Genomic DNA, 23,368 nt, shown 5'->3' on the forward strand with positions numbered 1-23,368 from the left:
GTGTCTGTATTTTCTTTTTTTTATATTTTATCTCAAAATCAACACTGGAAGTCCCACCCTGAGTAAAACCCACATCTCCTTGGAGCCAGTGCCACTGCTTTCCCTGCTGAGGGTCCCTGCCAATTTCTCCATAGAAAAGGTGACTCTTTCTCCCTGTTCCCACACTCTGCCACTGTACCTCCTGTCCATGAGGACAAGATTATTGTCCTACTCACCTCCTTATTACCATATGTAGCATATGTTAGGCTAATTGGTCTACTCAAGGATCCCACTCATCCAATTTTCCTTGCAATTAAACATAGTAAATTTAAAAGTTTTTAAAAATTCAGCTTACAGGACCACACCTGGCTTATAAAAGTTAAAGAATAACTGACTAGTTAGTAATTACTATTAACATATCACTTGAAAATATGAAGGGTCTTCCCATGCCATTTGCTATTTCAAAAAAAGACATTTGAAGAATTATGTAAAATTAAAACATAAAAACAAAAAATAATAGTAACATACAACACTATTTATATTTTCTCTTGATTTTTATTTATTCAGAAATAATTCAAAAAATTTTTAAAATACATTTAGACCTTTTCAGAAAGAATGAAAAATACACATCTCTTTTTATGTTGCTGACACAAGTCCCCTACCATGAATTAACTAATGAAATTTTTTTAAAAATCAGCAAAAATAAGATTCATAACATCTGACCTCTAATTCTAGTTGGGAGAATCAATATTATGTGGAACTAATCCAACATGCATTTTAATGCATTAATGTTTATAATGTAGTAATATTGGTAATTTATATAAAATAATAGAAACTCACTATCAAATAATAGGCTAATGGCCATATAATCAAAATACTTCCACAAAATGAACTATTAAGAATCATTACTGGGGGCTGGAGAGATGGCTCAGAGGTTAAGAGCACTGACTGATCTTCCAGAGGTCATGAGCTCAATTCCCAGCAACCACACGGTGGCTCACAACCACTTATAATGCGATGTGATGCCCTCTTCTGGCTTACAGGCACACATGCAGCCAGAATACTGTACACATACTAAATAAATCTTTTTTTAAAAGACCATTACTCGCCTGGTGTGGTGGCACATGCCTGTAATTTCAGCACTTGGGGAGGCAGACACCGGATCTCCATGAGATCGAGGCCAACCCAGTCTCCAAAGTGAGTCCAAAAAAATAAAAATTAAAAAATCATTACTGATATAGAGAGATGGCTCAGCCATTAAGTCCATAAACTCTTCTTCCAAAGGACCTGAGTTTGATCACTGTACCCATGGCTGTCAATCATAACTGCCTATAACTCCAGCTTCAGGTACTCTGTTACACTCTTCTGGCTTCCATGGGCATATACACTCACATGGCAAACACACACACACACACGTCATACACTCACCCAAACACATATACAAAAACTTTTATTAAAAAACAAGTTCGAAGCATATTCTTCAGCCTTCTGCCCAGTATATCTGACAGACATATATGTGAGGCAGGAACTGCTCCAACATTATAGAGTGTTGGGTGACTATTCAGGCACAAAACTGTCTCTGTTATCTTTTCATTTGGAAAGATACTAACCTGCACTACTGGCATATTCAGGTAATCAAGTTTATTCCTTCTCAAGTCTCTGATGGAGTTGAATACCAGGTAGCTTAGTTTTACAATGAAGCCTAGTTGTTTAGGGGTTAAGATGTTTTTAGGTCTAGATAGGTGTTTTAGGTTGATAATGGCAATATGTGATGGAGACTGATTTACATTCAGAAAGTTAGATGCAACAAGATAGAAAAGATGTCTTCTTTAAGGTTGTCAAATACAAATAGCCAAAACACTAAGAATGTAACTTTTATATAATTCCTGACTGTGTCATGGTTCTTCTTGCTATAGGTAATCTATTGAATATTGTATATGTATGTAATAATATAAATGTATAAGTAAAAATAAAATAATAATAAATAATAAAATAAAAATAATTTTTTAAGTTCAAACTCACAGAAACATAGTGAAATTGTTTTGATGTGGTAGAAATATATGAAACTAAAACATAACTGTCTTTGCCCACGATGACTAAAGTTAGTGGAAACAGAAATTGAGGAGTAACTGGATTCTTACTGTAGCATTAGCTTCGTTAGAGAATTAGAATAATTAATACAATCTTACTCTCCTTTTCAGCTCCTCTACCATCACATTTTCATGGATTAATGTCTCTTTTGGGGGTAAAACATAGGTTAAAAATATATGTACCAAAAATGTTCATATGTTCATGTCTGTCCAGGTGTCAGAATTAAAGCTGGTTTTTACCTCCCTTTCATGATTTTCTGTTATAGTCACTAAGTGTAAAAGTTACATTCATAACTAGAGTAAAAACAAGCATTGCTCTAGAAATAAGGTGGAAATGTTAGGTAGAAACTAATAGACAATGATATTTAGAGCCGTGAAAATATTATTTATGATACTATAATGGTGGTCTAATCATTGTACATGATTTAGACACATAGAACAAATGACACTAAGTATGAAATTTATAGATTTGGAATCACATAGGCAGCATATTTCTGGGCATGTACTTAGGGGTAGTTCCAAAGACTGACCGAGGACTGTGGGTTCGGGCATCTGACAGAATAAGACCAGCTAAAGAAAAGCATCACAACAGTGTCTTCCCCTTTCCTGGCTTCCTGCTCAGTTGCCATACTGTCCCTGCCATGATGCACATTCCTCTGAACCACAAACCAAGAAAAGCCTTTCCCCCTTTAGTTCCTGTCCTACCTAGGCTTCTATTGCTGTGCTAAAACATTGAAAACTAACTCATGAAGGAAGGTCACAGTTCATCACAGAGGAAAGTTGGGCAGGAACTGAAACAGAGGCATGGAGTGGGACTGCTTACTGTTCGCTGTATGTGATTTGCTTAGTTTGCTTTCTTATATACCTCAAACATGGCACTGCCTACAGTGGGCTGGGACCTTCCCCATCAATTATCAGTCAAAAACAATGTCCCAGAGGCTTGCCAACATGCCAGTCTGATGGGGACATTTTCTCATTGGGGGTTCTCTCTTCCGAGATGACTCTTAAAGACAGCAGATTCCAGGCTCCTGTCTGTGAGCATAGCAGAATATCACCAATCGTGCCAAGAGTTGGCTCTCTCCCATGACGTGAGTCTCAGGCTGGGCCAAGCACTGGTTGGACATTCCCTCAGTCTTTGCTCTATCTTTTTTCCTTGCATATCTTGTAAGCAGGGTAAATTTTGGGTCAAAGTTTTAGTGGATGAGTTGGTGTTCACCTCCCTCCACTAGGGGTCTGTCTAGTTAGAGGGTGTCCTCTTCAGTCTCCATGACCCCTGCTACTAGGAGTCTCAGCTAGAGTCACCCCCATACCCTCCCAGAATCCTACCCTGTCTTAGGTCTCCAGCTTGTCACAGAGATGCCCCACCCATATTTTCGCTTCTCTCTGCAGGCCCTCTGTCCTCCTGCCCCCATCCTCTTCAGGTTTGGTCTCCACCTTCATTTCTCTCTGCACTCCCTCTCCCACTTTGTTCCCTCTCTTCAACTATTTCCACTGTCTATTCTATTTCCCCTTCTGAGTGAGATTAAAGCATCCTCTCTTGGGTCGTCCTTGTTACTTGTCTTCTTTGGCATTTATAAAAGATTTATAACAGGTTGATATGGGTAAACATGAACAATAATACAACCAAGTGAGAACAAGGTAGACTCCTCACATGAGGCTTTGTCCTTCTATCTGCCTTTCTTCTCCAAGGATTCTATCTCCTTAGCCTTCCCTTAAGGAATGAAGAATAGGGGAATGAAAATCAATGTACATTTGGCTTATTGTTTGTTTTGAAGTTAGAAGATTGTTATCAAATTTTTTAATTTGATTTGACCCTGCTAAACATTAAGCTGTTGAGCATCTGAGCGTTCCATAAATAGATCATTTGGTGTTTGCTCAACTCTGTTATTACTGCTGAGACCTTGTTGACACAGCCTGTGTAATACATGCTTGCTTCATTTGCACTGCCAGCTATAACTTAAAGCAACTAAGTATTTTCTCTAGTCTCAGAAAGAATTATCACCTGTCAGATTTCTAACCTTCATTTTGCCACCCTTGGAATTAATAGAATTATTTGACTGCTGTGAATATCGCAGACACTAAGAGAAATGCTTACTCTGTTTATACCTTAGGCAGAAAGTGTGTGAGATTGCTGCATAAGAGTGTCTAAATATCAGTGTACCTATGGCCTTACAGAGAAGATTTTATAATTAACTAAGCTGCTTAATTTCACCTGTCATTACTTGTGTTCTCCCTCCAAATCAGTTATTCATAGCATTTTTGCCATCTATTCAATGGTATAATTTCATCTACCTCCTTTTTTGCCTGAAACTTAATTAAACAAAATAAGAAAGCCTTGGTTAAGTTAGAATTAGTATAGCTATTTCTTTTCACTCTATCTCCCATGCAGAGTACAGTTTCCATGTATTTCAAAGGGATCATTTGATTCAGGTAAGTTCTTCAGGATAGAGAGCAAGATGGAAAATAAGTGGCTTGTTAGTGGTGTGAAGTTATTTCTTTTATAAAATGCCTCCCACAAATCCCCCTTAACTACCCTTTTCACATGAAGCCAAACTCCCTGCTGTCTATTTGTACGTGTGGATAGGTGACTATCACACCTTTCATGTCATCTGCCTCCCAAATGCCACTAATCCAGCAGCTCCTAAAGTCAGTCCTATTAAATTATACAAATTACTAGTTGGGTAAGACCTGGCTGTGAAAAACATTCTTACACATTGTCATCTTTGGCTTCTCTGGTGAGGTGTTACTTGTGCTTCCCCAGGCTAACAACCAGAAGTGGTGCCAAACATTGGCTAATATCTCCTAGAACACAATCATACACAATATACATGTTCCGTGATTCAACAGTAATATTCAAGACTTGTTAGAAATACAGGTTACTAGGCCCATCCACACATACTCAACCAGAAATTTAAGAGACCAGGTTTAGCAGTGGACACTTTATCTAGCAAGTCCTCAAAGGAACCCAATGTGTGCCGAAGTTGAAGAGCATAGTTACCAAGCCAGACTCAACACTGTTGGCCCGAGGGATTCATGGTGTCAGATAAGTGTTAAGACACACATTCTAAAAAGAGATGCTTTTCTTGGAGTATTTCACTGGTTTTTTTTTGTCTGTGTTTGTGCCTGTGGGTGCCACATGGGTCAGGTACCATTGAGAGGGTGTCCTATTATTTGTAGCTGCTGTTATAAGTGGTTATATGCCACCAAATGTGAGCCCTAGGAACTAGACTTGAGTCCTCTAGAAGAACAGCAATTGCTCTAATTCACTGAGCCCAGGCAGGCTCACTGAGGCACTCCTCAGACTTCCAGTCTACTTTCTGGCGTGAATCCTCAGACTCATTTCCAGAATTGGTAGCCTTGGCTGATGGCTTGGAGGAGACACACAGAGAGGGGGCTGCAAGAGACACGCTGGGAGAGGGAGGAGGGGGAATTTAAAGATTACAAAGAATAAAAGAAAGTTTTATTGCTAAACAACTGAATAAAACTGAATAAAAATATTTGGCAGAAATCATAGCTCAGCAAACTGTAGACTATTCTCATGCCCTCTAAAGTTTGATATTTCTATATCAAATAATTTGCTATTTATTCTTGAGAACTATAATGAAAAGTAAAAGAAAAAGGAAATCAGTAATTAGTTTTTATTGCACAATGGTTAAATAATTATATGATTACTTAACATTGCACACTAGAGAAAGAAATTATGCTAGTGATTGGCAAAATTCCCCCTTACCAAAATCAGTATAGCTTCTAATCGTATTTTGAATATTCATCTATATATAGCCATAGGTTAGTGTAACTGTCATACATCATCAGAGTTGCTTCTTATTGTCTTTTGTTTTTGTTTTTGTCACAATAGACAGAGGCTACTCCAGAGATTCACAATTGGCAGAATTCTGAGAATAAGTGATGTGGAGTACCCATCCCCAAGAAGTACATCTACAACAAAATACCTACAATTAAGGCTCAGAAGACATCACAGAATAGAAAGATTGTAAGAGCCTCAGACCAGGATTTGTGCTAAAAGACAGTATTTTATAGACACAACAAGGATGATGCACCCATAACATCACAACAATCTGACTGCTTGCACTAGATCTGCACAATGACCTTGAAGGTGGAAGAATTTTTCACAAGGCCCCACGCTTAGATGAAGAGCATCAAGTAGTCAATGACTGATGAGGGAGACAGAACCTGTTTTCTTCAGGAATGATTGTAGGCATAAGGTTATTGTGTAATTCAAATGCTGATTTATGTACCCTCTATATCTGGTTACAATCCTTGTTCTGAGATTTTCCTGTTTCAGTGTTGCATAAACACTACTCCCCAATTGTCCCTGATACACCAATAAAGCATCTTACAGCCAATCATTGAGCAAAGGAGAGAATAGGACTGGACTTCCTGCCAGCCAGGGGAAGAGGAGTTAGAAGAGGAAGCGGGGGACTGAGCCACAGAAGAAGTCAAAGAGGCATCAAAGGAGCTGGAGCATGAATGCTACAAAGTACAAGCATCTCTGGGATGTACACTAGGAGAAAACAAGATTAGCTTAGAGGGTTAAGAACAGAGAAGTATCTGCTCAATTAGTGTGCTGTGAATCTTATTATTAAGCAAATATAAGAGTCTCAATTATTTGTGTGAGGGCCAGGTTAAGAGAGAAACTGAGAAACAAATACAGTTTTATAAAAATAACACTAACAGATGAGTTCCCTGACAGAATGAGAAATCTTGAATGGTCAGCCCTAAACATATTTACTAGTTGAACTTAGTAGATTTTTAGACATGTTCACATAGACACACACATGTAGCTAAATAATTACAAAAGAGGAGGCCAAGAATTGCTGAAGTAATGAGGGGTGATTATAGGATGAATAGAAGATATGTATATATTGTGCACTCATTATAAAAGTCTCAAAATAGTAAATTAAATGAATAACTATATTAACATTGTATAATGGAGAGATTGTATAAATTTTTTTCTTTTATGCTGAGCAGTTTTTATTTAGCAAAGTAGCATATTTGATAATTTACTGGCAATAAGTAGATATTAAACATGGCATAGATAAATAGCCTATTCATGAACCAAATGGAAAGTTAAGAACTAAATAGTTATTTGGTAATGTGGAAGGTGGAAAAAATATAAGGAAATGTGGAGAGCCATAGCAACATGGAAGGTTGAGCGTGAAACTACTGAGCATCCAAAAGACAGGATAACCCATAAAACTTCCTTAGAGCCGAACACCAGCAAGGAAATGACAAAGATAGGGTGATCTGATATAAAATATAAGTTTTTTGTGAATCACAGCACTTCAGTCACATCAACTACACTTGCTGATACTTCTTGCAGCAAAGAGGTAGGATACTTTACAACATTACATTACAAATTACAGAGGGTTTCAGAAGCAAGAAGCAACTTGAAAGGAAGGCACTGAAAATGTCAGAAGCTGGAAATAAAAGTCAAAAATAGCTACAGCAGTAATCCCATCCCCAGAGAATCCTTGAACATGCTAAACATCTCACTAGATGATCCATGGAAAGAAGTAACACCAATGTTACCTCATGAGGAATAAAGAGAGTTCCTGCCGAACCTACTCAAGATGGCGTTGCAGAAGTCGGCAGCCCATCTGTCCATGACCCTGAAGGTGCAGGAATACCGGCCCCTCAAGGTGCCCTATGAGACACTGAATAAATGCTTCCGAGCTGCTCAGAAAAACATTGATCCGGAGACCAGCCATGTCACCATGGTGGCAGCAGTGCTTGAGATGACCTTGAGTAGTTGCCCAGCTGTGGGCAGCCTACTGGATGGTGTGGTGGAGAAGCTGAGTGTCCTCAAGGGGAAGGCAATAGAGTCCATCCAGGCTGAGGATGAGAGTGCCTAGCTCTGCAAACATAGGATCGAGCACCTCAAGGAACCCAGCAGTGACCAGACAGCAGCAGCCAGCATGTGGAAGCGGAAGTGTATGGACCTAATGATGGTGGAGCATCTGCTGCGCTGCGGCTACTACAACATGGCCGTTAAGCTGGATCGCCAGAGTGGCATTGAGGACCTTGTGAATATTGAGATGTTCCTGACAGCCAAAGAAGCGGAGGAGTCCTTGGAGAGGCATGAGACAGCCACCTGCCTTGCCTGGTGCCATGATAACATGTCTCAGCTCCGGAAAATGAAGAGCTGCTTGGAGTTCAGCCTCAGGATTCAGTTCATTGAACTTGTCCAACAGAACAAATGCCTGGATGCTGTGAGACATGCAAGAAAGCACTTCAGTCGGGCTGAGGGGAGCCAGCTGGACGAGGTCCGCCAGTTTATAGGTATGCTGACCTTCCCGCCATACACACCCATCTCCCCGTATAAGGACCTCCTGGGCGCAGCCCGGTGGCGAATGCTGATCCAGCAGTTCCAATATGACAACTACTGGCTGCACCAGCTGGGAAACAGCTCCATCTTTACCCTCACCCTGCAGACTGGGCTCTCGGCAATAAAGACACCACAGTGCTACCAGGAGGATGGCAGCTCCAAGAGCCCTGGCTTCCCTGTGTGCAGCCGCTGTATGAACAAACTGGCACAGACTCTGCCTATGGCTCACTGTGCCAACTCCTGCCTGGTCTGCAATATCTCTGGTTACGTGAAGAATGAGAACAACTCACCTATGAAGATGTCTAATGGCTACGTCTACGGCTACAAGTCTCTGCTTTCTATTCATCAAGATGATAAAGTTCTTTGCCCAAAAACCAACGAAGTCTTCCACTTCTCCCAAACTGAGAAAGCATGCTTCATATAGGCCCTGCACCCCCTCGGCCAGAGGCTCTGGTGGGTGGAAGCCATACCCTTCTGCCCTGACGCCTGTCCCAGACCCCAGCCTGCCTTGACATTTGTTTCGTGCGACCAAAGACCAGTGAGCAATGATAAACACTCTTAGAAAAGAGGAATTACTTAAGAAGTCTGTGCTTGAGAGCAGCGTTTCATTGGTACAGTTTTGTAACATAAGTCAACTGAAGCCTCTGCAAGTTCTTGTACCTCTCAAAGGAAACTGTCTCTACAGTGTGACCAGAACGCCAAGGAAATCCAGAGCATCCAAAATAGGAATTGGCTCATCGGTTATGTCCCTGTGTTTCTCTGTTTCCTTCCTTTTGCTAGTAATGGGACTCAGGAGAGCTTGAGGATCAGGCTGGTCCTTTGCCAACTCCTGTTAGACACAGCCTAGGCAAGGTGCTGGCCAGACCAGGTTGGTTGCAGTGACTTGTGACGTGGTGCCAAGGCCTTTCCTGACTTCACTCCCTAGCTGCTGCCAAAGCACCATGCACCACTGTGCCTGGCCCACTGCTTGAGGAGGCTCTGCCCACATGGCCAGGATGTCTAGGGCTGTGTCTGTGCACAGGTTCTGTATCTCACCTTCCAGCACCGCCTTATCTCCTGCTTTGAGAATGTTTTCACTGGACTGAGCTTGTACAGAGGCCTTGCCAGGTGATTCCTTAGTCTAGAACTGAAAGGTCTGCTAAAATAAGTAGTGGCAGGCTTTTACAACAAACGAACCATTGTAATTCACACAAGACCATATTGTAGAGGTTTGTATTTAGCACTTATTTTTGCATGTTGATTTTGATTAACTAGTGAACTATAAATGTAAAGCATGCTAATAAAATAGCTTTCTGATTCTCAAAAAAAGAAAGGAGAGAGAGAGAGAGAGAGAGAGAGAGAGAGAGAGAGAGAGAGAGAGAGGGAGATCTCCTGCCTCGGGTTCTTGAGAAAAAAACTACAAGTTAAAAATAAATAAAAATAACAGGAAAAAAAAAGGTATGTTTGAGTCATACTAAAGGTTTTAAAGCCATTGATGAATGTGATTCTCGTAGAAACACTGCAAGTTTTTGTTTCCCATGATGCTGAGATATACAACTCGTAGTACCTTACTCAACCCATGCTAAGGCCGGCTTCCTTCTCACTTATAAGGCACAACAATAATTCTCAACCAGGCACCCAAACTGAGCTCTTAAAATGGCTTCTCATTCCTAAATCCTCCTGTGAATGAGTTAAATCAGAATTCATAGATAGGTTGGGGATGTAGCATGCTAGTAAGGCCCTTTTCACAGGACCTCAAAAGCTATTATGAGTTTACTGTTCAAAGACATCGCTTTTGAGAACTACTAGAAGAAAAAAATAAGTTTTTGACATTTGGATTTTAGAGATAAATTGCACCTAGATCTATCACATATTCTCTGGTTCAGTATGAGTGGGTTTTGCCAGGAAACCATCCATTCTCAATTTGAGTAGTTTTTGGAGATGTATATTGTGTGCTTCCTTGTTTGTTGCAATTTATTAACATAATTCCAAAACATGTTTCATAACTAATAAATTTTGTAGAAATTTCTATCATCTCCCTTTTGCTATGAAAAAAAAAGAACAAGTCTAAATGGCAGCAGTTTGGAACAACAGATACCAAGAACTTCAGATACTTAAGATGACATTTTCCTTTTTTTAACTTCTCAAATTACCATGCCTGCTGAGGTGAGTGCCTATTTTCTAATTCTATACTGTATGAGGATTGGAAACAGCGTCTAGGAGAGCAAATATTTACTAGTATCTTCGCTATTTTATTTTTCACCTACATGGCTTTGTGATACTTGTTGGTTATGACTTTGCTTTGATTATATACGATGCACCAAGAATGAAGGTGCGTTTACTTTTATTAGCTTTAGCATATCTATGTCACTTGCCCTAAAGTAAACTGACCTCATACTTGGCATGCACCTATCTTGGCTTTTTATTTATAAAGCATTAGATTTTCTCAGAGAACTACTGCATAATATTTTGAAGGTTTTTAAAATGTGTCTATAAATAGATTTTTAAAATTACCCTAGCAATTCATAAAATGTCTTGGTTACATAATTTTCTCTCTGTATTCCAATATCCCCCTCCAGACTACTAGTGGTCTTCACAAACAATCCAGGACTCATTTCCTCCAAATGAGCTATAATTGGGAAGTGCAGAAATTTCCGCATGATATTAGGCTTCGTGCCTTGTTCATCTGAACAAAGGACAAAAAGTAATGATGCTTGAGAGCAACAAGGTGAAAGCAAATGAAAGAAGCCACTCCAATCACGTCGAGGCAAATGAGCCCTCATTCATTTGAAGTGCACTGATTATCTGATTGTTACCTTAATGCAGCACCTACAGGGAAGGTGCCTGCTCTGAATGCCACAACCTCACAAGACCCAGGGACCGTTAACCTTGCTGCATATTAGCCTTTGAATTGTAATTAGTTATGACTATTTCCCGATATGTGTGGAGAAAAGATCAAATTTATTTAACGTCAGATATTTGCTTATGTCTATGATTATTTTGTTCTGTTGATACTCTGTTCTTTTGACCCCTCTTATATACCCATATAACATGGACAACATTAATATCAGTGAGAAGTCTCGGAAAAATATATTTGATGAACTTCAGGGATTCTTTTTTCTTCCCCGAGATTCTTTTCTTTTTAATTACCATACAAAACAATAGGTTTCATCATGCCATTTTCATATCTGTGTGATGAAATTATGGATATTGTTGCAATTTTTCATATTCACCACTCATTTTCTTTCTCTACACCCTCATGGTGGTTCCAAGTAGTGCTCCTCTGCTGTTTATCACATGCATACCTATGTGCACATGAGTATATATACATATAGGCATATAAATGTCTAAATCTAGATTCTACATATGAGATGAAACATGTAATATGTGCCTTCCTTCTCCTCATGGCCCCCATTTGCTCCCCTCATTCCCAGCACTTAAACCACTTTTATTCCTTATTAGATGCCCTTTTACTTCCATGTCCTATATATGTATGTTTTGTTTAGCTTTCTCATATAGGACAAAATACTTGATGACTGCCTTCCTGAGTCTGACTTTGGGTCTCAAAAGGTCCAGTCTCTTTCACCTCCAGTCCTGTTTATCTTCCTGAAAATGATATAGATAAAACTCCATGGTTTGGCTTTCTGACTCTACGGGTGCTCAAGATGTTGAAGCCAAGATGCGGTGGGTCCTCCAGAGTGAAATTCCAGATTTCCCTGGGTCTTCTGATAAGAGCTGTGATCCACTGTGCTGACAATACAGGAGCCAAAAATTTGTGTATCGTCTCTGTAAAAGGACTCAAAGGACAGCTGAACCGATTTCCTGCAGCTGGTGTGGGCAATGTGGTGATGGACACAGTTAAGAAAGGCAAAAAAAAAAAAAAAAAAAAAAAAGGCAAAACAGAACTAAGAAAAGATCCATCCAGCAGTGGTAATTCAACAATGAAAGTCGTATAGAAGAAAAGATGGGGTGTTTCTTTACTTTGAAAATAATGCAGGGTCATAGTAAAAAATAAAGGTGAGAAAAAGGTTCTGCTCTCACAGGTCCAGTTGCAAAGGAGTATGCAGACTTGTGGCCCAAGCTTGCAACTAACGCAGGCAGCATTGCATGATTTTCCAGTGTACTTGTAAAATATATTCATTAAAAAAAACTTTGCTCAAAAACAAAACAAAACAAAACCTGCATAGTATGTACGCACATTGTTTTTATTCACTCTTCTGTTAGTGGTTGCCTAGGCTGGTTCCATATTAAAAATCTCTTGTAGTAATTACTTTCCCAAGGCATTGGTAGTACATGCCTTTCATCCCAGCACCTGGGAAACAGAGGCAGATGGATTTCTGTGAGTTTGAGGCCAGCCTGGTCTACAAAGTGAGTTCTAGGCCAGCCAGGGCTGTTACACAGAGAAAGCCTGTCTTGAAAAAAGACACACACACACACACACACACACACACAGCTACTTTCTAAAAGGTATTGGTGCATCTCCATAATATATTTTAACCTAAATCTATTATAAACCTCTTTGTATCTACATACGGCAACATTTATACTGCGCTAAATGCTACAAAGTGCTCAACTACTTCCAATGTGTATGTGCCTGACATCTGGCCCATGTCATTTGTCTGAAGTGAAACTCATCTGGCTACTTATCACAGCAAAGAATGACTCTGTCCATTATGTACCGATGTTCCCTGGAAAGACACTATCTCCAGTTTACATTTCACAGCTTATGTAATTTTTTATTCTTCTGGAGTTTATAGTCCTTTGTTTTGAAGAGAATTTTTAAAGTAAAAATTTTATTTCTTTTGTTTTCTTGAACATGCAAATGTCCCCCAGCATGTCTCTCACATTAGATTAATTTATACATATATCAAGTTTACAACTGCAACTTAAATGTGCTCCACACTAGCCAAAGAATGTATGATTTGTTTTAGATATTCATATGCTGGTCACATCCGCTGTTGAAAATTTGATGATGATATAATACAAGAAGATAAAATGGTAAAATGAATTCATTTTTAAAATTATAGTACATGGCATAGTCAGCTAACAGAGACAATCTTAAAGCTCTCCATAATTGTAGAATATTAGAAAGAAAATATAATACTGTTATATAAATTGTAGCATTCTTTCACCTTTCCATTAGGGTCATCTTTCTTAGAGAAAAGGGGACACAAATTATATAAGAATATACTTTAAACGACACTGGAAATGTGTAAAGACATAAAATGCCTACATGCCTAGAAAGGCTTAAGAAAAACCAGGGCTTTGTCTGAAGAAGCAGTCCTCATTACATAGATAAGACTCAGACCTGCACACCGCTGCTGTCTCGTTTCTCAGCTTGCCACCCAGGAATCTCTTGAACATCTTGCTGCTCTATCATCAGTTGTGTGGAAGTCTTGTCAATAGCATCACTGGGTGCTCAATAAATATTTCCAAGCATTGTGACTGATAGCCTAAGGGGATACAACAGAAGGAGAAGCCATGGTCCCTTTCATTAAAGAACGTTCAATCATCTTGATGGTCCATGCCACACAAACGGGTATAGCTGGGTTTTTGAAGAAACATACAAATGAGCACAAATTAAAACAAGGCACATAATGATCGTGTGCTAAGGGGCCTTGGCAGATGATCTGAATGAGAGAGACTATTGGAATGCTTCAAGCAAGACACTGTATTAAAGAATTAAGGAGGCATAAATCAGAGGCTGAGGATATTGCTCAGTCTGTAGACTGATTGCCAACCAAGGTGGGAGAAACAGAATTCAATCTCCAGGGCAGGCACCACATGTCTGTAATCCCGATCTTGAGGAGGCAGAGAAAGGCGGGTCCTTGGGCCTTGCTCACCTGCCAGAGTAGCTGTGCATTCCAGGTTCTATGAGAAATCTTGTTTCAAAAAGTGAGGTGGAGAGGAATTATGGAAAAAATTCTGACACAGACCTCTGGTCTCTACATGCACAAGAACACTCCTGCACACAGATAGACAGATCACACACACACACACACACACACACACACACACACACACACACACACACACACTATAAATTCACAAGCTGGGGAAAGAGAAGGTTTTGGAGGGTAGAAGGCTTATTTAAGGGAACGGTAAGCCAGAGGCACAGTTGGGGATAGAGCACATGCTCAATATGCACCAGGCCTTCAGTTTGATCACAGAACCAAAGAAAGGAAGAAGAAGTAAAATAATGGGTAAGAAGTAAATTATAAAGTAGAGAGGCTAACTTCACTCATCTATGCTTTTATATTTCTAGTTCTGTGTCTTATATAAACTCTCTATATCTTTTTTGTTAAGTGTTCTTGCTCATGCAGAGAAAGACATTATAGACAGATTGACTTTCTACCTGAATTCTTGCTGCCATTTATCATTAAAAATGCACATTAAGGAGCCAAGAAAATATGCTATTTATTAGTTGGCCCTCTTCAATGAAGTGTCATAAATACCTTTGTACAGAAAAAAAAAAGTCAAGCAGCTCTATATCAATAATGAAGCAAGGGGGACAACACTATGAATGGTCACATTATTTTCACAAACCCTTCTCTACCAGAATCCACATTACTATCTCCCAGATCACACTAAAAGGACCCCTAAGAGGAGGATGAAGAAAGATGGTTTCCCCTCTACATGTACCTAAGCCTTACTGTATGCTGTCTATGGTGTATAGCAGACAGTATTAGAAGCATTTTGTACATATTACTTAAATTCTAAAAACTACCAAAAGTGATTTTTATTCCCATTTTGTAGACAAGAACACTGACGCCCAAATAAACACCTTAACTTGGAAACATGACTAGTGGTGTACTTTGGGGGTTAGATGCAGGACCTTTGATGGCAGAGCATATATTTTTAATGGTAGTGTTTAACTGCCTTTGAGTGTGCCATGTGCCTCTCCTATAAACACTGGCTGTGCAAATCTAACTGAAAATAGTTATATTTTCTCTTAGCTGGCCTCTTAAAACATAATAAGGATTAATTTCATGCCTGTAAAGTGCTTTGGCCCCTCATAAAGACACCCATGTGATTAGAACTCATTAATTTTGATTTGCTCTTCTTTGGCATCTCCAATTACAGCATCTCACAGATAGGCAGTCTTGGAACCAATTGACTTTGATTCTCTCATGCCACATTCAGGTTGTAATCAGTTGCTATTTTATTATAGAAGTAGCATCCCTAAAATTCACTCATTTTACACTAATTTTTGATGCTTAAGCCATCATTAGTCTCAGTTATTGTAATCTCCTTAGAGTACTGCATTTTACCTTGTTAAGAGGAAATTTTAATGGAAATTGGTCCCTAATACCCATCAGGTGAAAAAGAAAAAAGTTCATGTGTTAATCAAGAACAAATAATCTCATTCAAATATGCACATTCTTAAGTTGCTCTCTGCTTTAAAATTTTCCTCAAGTCTCAATTCTGCTGTGCACTTACAAGTTATCTGTATTTTGTCTCTGTCTTTTACCTTAACTGATTTCTTGAGACAGAACTTTCCACCTACAAAAGAACTTAAGGATAACCTAAGACAAACACCACTTGAGAGACCAGAAAACTGTGCATCATGAGCATTATAGTCACTCGTGCACAGTAAGGTGAAGGCAAGGTGACAGAGCTGGATGGATTTAATCCCAGCCATGCTGTCCCCAAGTGCTTTTTAAAGACACAGTCACCCTCCCCATGGGACTAAACGTCACTGCAAATGGCATCTAAACCTACTCCTCACTTCTCTCCCAGATGCCAGTCCTGCATTTCAAGCAACTTACTGGAACTTTAGAGAAAAAAAAATGTTAACATTGACAACTAATTTCATTATTTTCCCACCACAACCCATTTATCTCCATCTACTGACGGCTTTCACATCTCTCAATCCCATGAGAGAAATGGGGCATAATAGATTTGGATGTTATCCAGAGAAAATGTAGGGAAGAAGGTTCAGGTCATTTCCATCTCTGACTAGAAGAGCATTACTGATTCCATTTTGCCTATTTCTTTTTGCAAAATTGATAACACTCAAGGAATCTGATCAGTGAGTAGGCCTACGAGAATGAAGCCACATGCCTTGTTCCAATTAGAAGGAAAATCTGGCCCTAATAGACCACATATATGCAAGACAGTGACAACTGAGATCCTAGCCTAACCTAGTAGTACTATGTGAAGAACATATAACTAAAAATGATCTCCCATGCTTACTCATTTTTAGCAAACTATAAAGCAGAAGGTTGTAGTGTGCAGGTGAGAAGGGTGAGATTGAGACGTTAAGATTAGCATATGAGGACTAGAGAGACAGCTCAGTCTGAAAAGTGCCTGTCAACCCAAACAGAAAGAGCTGGATTCAGAGAATTAGTGAACATCTAAACACTGAGTAACTACGCACACAGTAATGGAGTGGGAGAGTCAACCCCTGGAGCTCACTGGCCAGCCAGCCTGGCCAACCAATTGGCTCTCAGTTCATTGAGTAACCCTGTCTCAAAGAAACAACATAGATAATGGTGCCAGAGGATACCTAATTTCAACTTCCAGCCTCCACATTCACTTGTACAAGTGAGTGTACACCTGTAAGCACACATGCACAACACACACACACACACACACACACACACACACAAACACATGCACTCGACACACAAGCCCCCACACACAGATTTTTTTAAAAGTTTGCATATGAAAAAAAAAGAGAGTTAACAGAGAAAGTTTTGAAAACCCTCTCCACCAATGTGGATCTGTAACAGCCAAAAGACACATAGAAAATTATGTAATAAGGAAAAGTAAGCAAAGACCAGCACTCTGTGGTGATATATAAAAACTCCTAACCTTTGTGGTCTAGGGCCATTGAGCTTTTTCCTGCTCTGGTCCACTTTTTCCTTAGAAGTGCTCTTTTTTAAATCTACTAATTGCTTCTACTATGACCCATGTATGCCTAGTTCAGTTTCTTATTCTGAACGCAAGCCCTGGAAATCACAGTGTCACTTTCAGTACCTCCATACTCAACAATAACAGTAGGATTTTGTGTACACCTAGGTCCAAAGGCAATTTCCCTCCACTGAAATACTCTTATATGATGATAATTCAATAATATATTGACAATTGGGGGAAATATTACACTAAAGCCATCACTCTTCGTGTGTGTGTGTGTGTGTGTGTGTGTGTGTGTGTGTGTGTCTGCCTGTCTGTCTGTGTTTCTATATACTGTGAATTTTTAAAAGTACAGTCCTTATTTAGATAAGAATTCTATGAAATCAGAAAAATGTTTTTAAATTGGTTAAGGTTGAAGGCCTTTGGTTTAAATACTAGATAGGGTTTCATTTTTCTAGATCGCTTTTCTAGATTTTTTTTTATTTTGTTTCATTTTTCTCTCAATTTTAAGGCAACAAAGTTGAGGAAGAGGAGGGGAAAAAATGGAAACTCAGATCCAGCAAAGCTCATGTCTGAGGGGTTGGAGAAAAGATGTTCTCAATGGTTTGTCTTGTAAAATCCAGAAGAATTGCTGAATGAAAGATTGTAGGAATTGGCTTCAGAAGAAAATGAAGAGGCAGAAAGAAGGTATTTGTGTATTGTCGGAAAGAACTGAAGTGATGCAAAGCCTGAGGATTTCAAAGACAGCAAAAGAGGGTTTCAGGGGAACTTAAGGCAAAGCACTTCTGGTACACGTGTGTGTTCCCAAAACTGGGAGCCTGGGAACCACCAAAATCAGCAACTGCCACTTTGAAATATTTGGATGAAGATGTTAGCATCTGTCTGCAACCTATGGCAGCACAAGTAGCAAAAGTTCCTCATGGGAGAGAGGGGCCATTACAAATGGCAGGATTTCTAGACAGTAAGCATTAGCATAAAATACCAACCAGAAACAGAAAGGCAGAACATTTTGAATGTTGAGGTCTGTTCTGAACGTAGAACTCTGAGAAATTAAGAGTCAAAAATATTAGAAATATGACAAGTGCAAACAAGAAATAATAAAATCTGTAGCACTTCAGATTAAAGCACTTTTCTGTCTCTTACCATGAGATATGTATGGATTCAATAAGCATTAAATAATAATAATCAGAGAAAGACTGAGTGATTTATTTTTCAATCAATAAAGAGTTCAAATGGCTTTCTGAGAGTAAATGTCTATGTTTGTTCACTGTGGCTCTTTAATAACCATGTGGATAAGCCCCTACCCAGATCTAGCCAATGGACAGAACACTCCCCACAGTAGAGTGGAGAGTGGGATATGACTTTCTCACATACTCTGGTGCCTCACCTTTGACCATGTCCCCTGGACGGGGAGACCTGGTGGCAATCAGAGGAAGGACAGCAAGTTACCAAGAAAAGACTTGATACCCTATGATCATATAGAGGGGGAGGTAATCCCCCTCAGGAACAGTCATAGGGGAGGGGAATAAGGGGAAATTGAGAGGGAGGGAAGAATGGGAGGATTCAAGGGATGGGATAACCATTGAGATGTAACAAGAATAAATTAATAAAGGAGGAAAAAAAATAACCATGTGGAGTAAGTGTCTGAGGAACACGAGCAGATGGGATAGTTATAAGAGGCCATTGTTAGCATTGTATTGACCCAATATACCCAAGTATATTACTATTTGCTTGATTAAAAGAATGAGATTTTAAAACTACTATAAAGAAAATAATTAATAGACTTAACAAGGGAAATGAGAATAAGTTTCCTAGGACATCCTCTTGCCACACCCTGAAAACCATGCAAAACAGAACAAAATAAAATGAGCCTAAACAGGACATTGATGCCACACCCTCCATTACCCAAGGAACATTACAGGAAAGGGAGTGGAGAGGCTGTAAGAGCTGGAGGATGGCAGGAACCCTGAGACAAAGCCGATGTAATCACGAACACACAGTAACTGTGGCTCCCTGCACAAGAGCTGAACAGAAAAACAATCAACAGTTAGAAGAGTACTAGAAGAAGAGGAGGAGGAGGAGGAGGAAGGAGGGTGGAAGGAATTGGAGGGGGTGAGTGGATTATTAGGTGTGTATGTCTGTGTTCACAGTACATTATATGCACTTGAAATCATATAAATGCTAAATCATATAAAAAGAAGTTTAAGGTCATCCTTGGAATACATGAGACACTGCAATAACTAATTAATTAAAGTTCTCTAAACAAAAATGGTAAACAGAAATAAGATTTCCTTTATGTTTCAAATGAATTTGAAGGAAGCAGCTTTATAAAACAAATAAACACATTTCTCAATTGGTGTGCCTCCACGCTCTGTACCTGACACTTGGGACCCATGCCCTTCACACTCTGAAGCAGCCCAGTTCCAATCTTCTGGATTCATCATGGTTTCAGTCGACAAACACACTGATTGGTGAATCTTACATTCATACAAAGCTTCCAAAAATGAATGCCCAGATAGAACTGTTCCCAAATTCATAATCCAGACATATGACTTTTTTAAATCTGAATTTTGACTCAGAACAACGGCTTACTTCAATCATAAAAGCAAATTATAAAACACTTAATTGAATGTGTCTTCTTTTTTAAAAATCTAAATTTCACAAATAAGATATTTGTCGCTTGAATTTTTTATCTTAGCCATTCTGATGGGTATAAGATGGAATCTCAGAGTTGTTTTGATTTGCATTTCCCTGATGACTAAGGACGTTGAGCATTTCTTTAAGTGTTTCTCAGCCATTCGATATTCCTCTGTTGAAAATTCTCTGTTAATTTTGAGCCACATTTCTCAATTGGGTTATTTGGTTTGGTGGTGTTTAATTTCTTGAGTTCGTTATCTATTTTGGATATTAGACCTTTATCAGATTAGGCTGGGTGAAGATCTTTTCCCAGTCTGTAGGCTGTCTCTTTGTTCTGTTGACAGTGTCTCCTGCCTTACAGTAGCGTCTCAGCCTCATGAGGTCCCATTTATTAATTGTTGACCTTAAGGCCTGGGCTGTTGGTATTCTGTTCAAGAAGTTGTCTCCTGTGCCAATGTGTTCCAGACTCTTCCCCACTTTTTCTTCTGATTTAGTGTCTCTGGTTTTATGTTGAGGTCTTTGATCCACTTGGACTTGACTTTTGTGCATGGTGACAAATATGGGTCTAATTGCATTGTTTTACATGCTGGAAAGGATGTGGATAAAGAGGAATACTCCTTCATTGCTGGTGAGAATGCAAACTAGTACAACCACTTTGGAAATCTAGCTGGCACTCTCTCAGAAAACTGGGAATAAGGCTTCCTCAAGACCCAGCTATTCCACTCCTTGAAATATACCCAGAAGATGCGCCAGCACACAACAAGAATATATGCTCAACCATGTTCATAGAGGCCTTACTCATAATAGGTAGAACATGGAAACAGCCTAAGTGTCCCTCAGCAGAAGAATGGATAAAGAAACTGGTATATTTACACTATGGACTACTACTCAGCTATTAAACACAAGGAATTCCCAAAAATTGTGGACAAATGGGTTGAACTAGAAATTTGTGTGTATGTCTGTGTGTGTGTGTGTGTGTGTGTGTGTGTGTGTGTGTGTGTGTGTGTGTGTGTTTTCTATGTGAATTTTAGAATCATCTTAAATTTTTCTGAATGGAAAAAAAATGAAGATTGCTGGTTCAAATGTTGTTTTTATTTCCCCAAAGGACTGAGCTGAGAGCCATACACAAGCTTGGGCTGAGCCCAGAGTGTTTCTTTTTCTGTTCTAGTTATTCCAAGCCTAGGCCTGGAAGCTTCTAGCCTCTGTACAATCTAATCTTCTATAACCTGAACCTTGAAGGTTTCGGCTTCCAGTCTCTATCTGCTAACCTAGGCATAAAATGTGTCAGCCTCTGGGACTTACTACTGAATAAACTCACCCTTTCTATCTCTTTCTAAACTCTTAATGGCTGGTTCAATTCAGTTGTTCTAGCCCAAACTCCTCTCCAAGCTGACTGATTCAATTCTTCTGACTGAATTGCTCTGCTAGGCCTCAAAGTAACTCTAGAAATATGTTCTAATCTATTGGATCCTTCTCACTCTCTGGCTTGTTCTCTCTGTACCTGTCTCTATAAAACTGTCCCAGAAAAACTGCCATACACACTACACTGCTCTACTACTCCCATTTTTCTCCCTGTACTGCTCTTAAGTAGCCTCTTTTTCCTGTTCTATTCTTGTGAGAGTTTGGAGTATCCCATCTCTGACTCATTCTGTCAAATCTTTCTGTGACTCATCACTTTGTCTGACCCTGAATTAGACATCACTTTCAAACATCACTGCCTCTTTCTACAAATTGATATTAATTTCAGTATTTGGGATTGAAGGTTTATATTAAGGGCATGTTTGTATTCCAGATTAATCACATAAATCTTGAAGGTCTTTAGATATGATCAATTGCCAGAGCAGTGATCTGTATGTTTATCCAGCATGTTTATCCAGCATGTTTATCCAAATGAGAAGATGCTAACCTGTGCTCCCTGTATACTCAGGTAATTAAGTTTTATTCTTTCTCTAGTCTCTGATGGCATTGAAGACCAGATAGTTTAGTCACACAATTAAGCTTAGTTATTTAGGTATTAAGATGTTTTTAGTTCTAGATAGATGTTTTAAGTAGATAGAAATGAGATATGATAGATATTGCATTACATTCAGAATTTTAGACTCAGCAAGATAGGAAAGATGTTTCCTTCAAAGCTGCCAAATACAAATAGCCAAATTACTATGAATGTAACATTTATATAATTCCTGATTTTGTCATGGTTCATCTTGTTGTAGGTTGTTTATTGTATTTATGTATATAATACAAGTGTATATGTAAAAATATTTAATAAAAATGTAGTAAAAATGTTTGTGCTTAAAAACAGAGATAGAATATGAGGATCAAAAAGACATCATAAGCCATGCCTAGTCCCACACGTTTGTGATCCCAGCACTTAGGATGTAGAGGCAAGAAGATGTCTACAAGGTTGAAGCCAGCATGGTGCATGTTCTGGGACAGTCAGACTACATAGTAGCACTCTATCTAAATATAGATTTCCTGAGTCTTACTTAAGTTGATAAATGTAGACTAACTCACTTTTCAGATGTTGGGAACGAAAACAGACAGGACAGAAAATACTTAAAAATCAACATTTGAATCCAAGAGTATAAGAATCAGGTCAACCTATGGCAATAATATTCAGATCAAAATTGCAAATTTGGTCTGTAAAGAGCATGACTTTGCAGACTAGACTATTTCAATGTGAAGTTTCAACAGTGTTCAAATAAAACCGTATTCATAAAATGACTTGGCAAACCAGAAGCAATGCAGGGCAGTAAGTTTACAAGTCCTTCAACTACATTAACACTCATTCTATAAGGACATTATATACACTATTCGCATGTGCTACATATGAATCATAAACTTAGATAACCTCAGATATGAAAAATATGATGAATATTTCAGAGACCATGTTCTAAAACAAAGAGAATAATATAAATATTAAATTTGACACTTACTCTGTTTTATATTAAGTGAGTAGTGATGAAATAATTTGAATCATATCAAAGATATTACATTTATTTTCTGTAGATACCTTACTGTCTTTCAAACAAATAGATGATGACACCTTAAACTCAGTGTTTATATGCTTGTAAATCAGAAAGCTTATAAATATTCAAGGATGCAAACTCTTCCCTACAGAATTATCTCCAAAACAATAATTGTGCAAGTTACTGATTGTCTAAAGCACTTAATTTCTAGGCCACATACAATCTGAACTGTCCCAAAGACAAGTTAATAAATGGCCTTAGAAATAAATGATAAAAGTGCCTTGTCTCTACAGTCAGTGATAAAGTTTAAAAACAGGATGAAAAAGAACTTCAGAGGCAAATTTTAGTTTGATAAGTAGATACTAACAACTCTTACTTCCACAAAATACATAAGATAGTATAAAACTTGCAGATGAATTCAGTTGGGATGTAGGTATAGATCACTAGAGTTCATTTAATATGTACACGGCCCTGAGTTCAAATTTATCTTAAAGAATAAATATACATGT

At 38.8% G+C, this 23,368-nt stretch overlaps 1 protein-coding gene and 1 long non-coding RNA gene across 2 annotated transcripts in view; one reads left to right on the forward strand and one right to left on the reverse strand.

Moving 5' to 3' along the window:
- Window positions 1–23,368, reverse strand: part of LOC311603752 — a 688,670-nt gene that overhangs the window by 625,731 nt on the left and 39,571 nt on the right. The gene's annotated exons all lie outside the window — the stretch shown is intronic.
- Window positions 7,661–8,839, forward strand: LOC311596994 (E3 ubiquitin-protein transferase MAEA-like; the record flags this gene model as incomplete). The annotated part of the gene is given in 2 exon segments (XM_084780997.1): window positions 7,661–7,939; window positions 7,943–8,839. Coding segments are annotated over 2 exon segments (1,176 nt in total).

Source organism: Acomys minous (genome assembly GCF_964271855.1).
Source record: "Acomys minous genome assembly, chromosome: 1".
Classification (NCBI taxonomy): Eukaryota; Metazoa; Chordata; class Mammalia; order Rodentia; family Muridae; genus Acomys; species Acomys minous.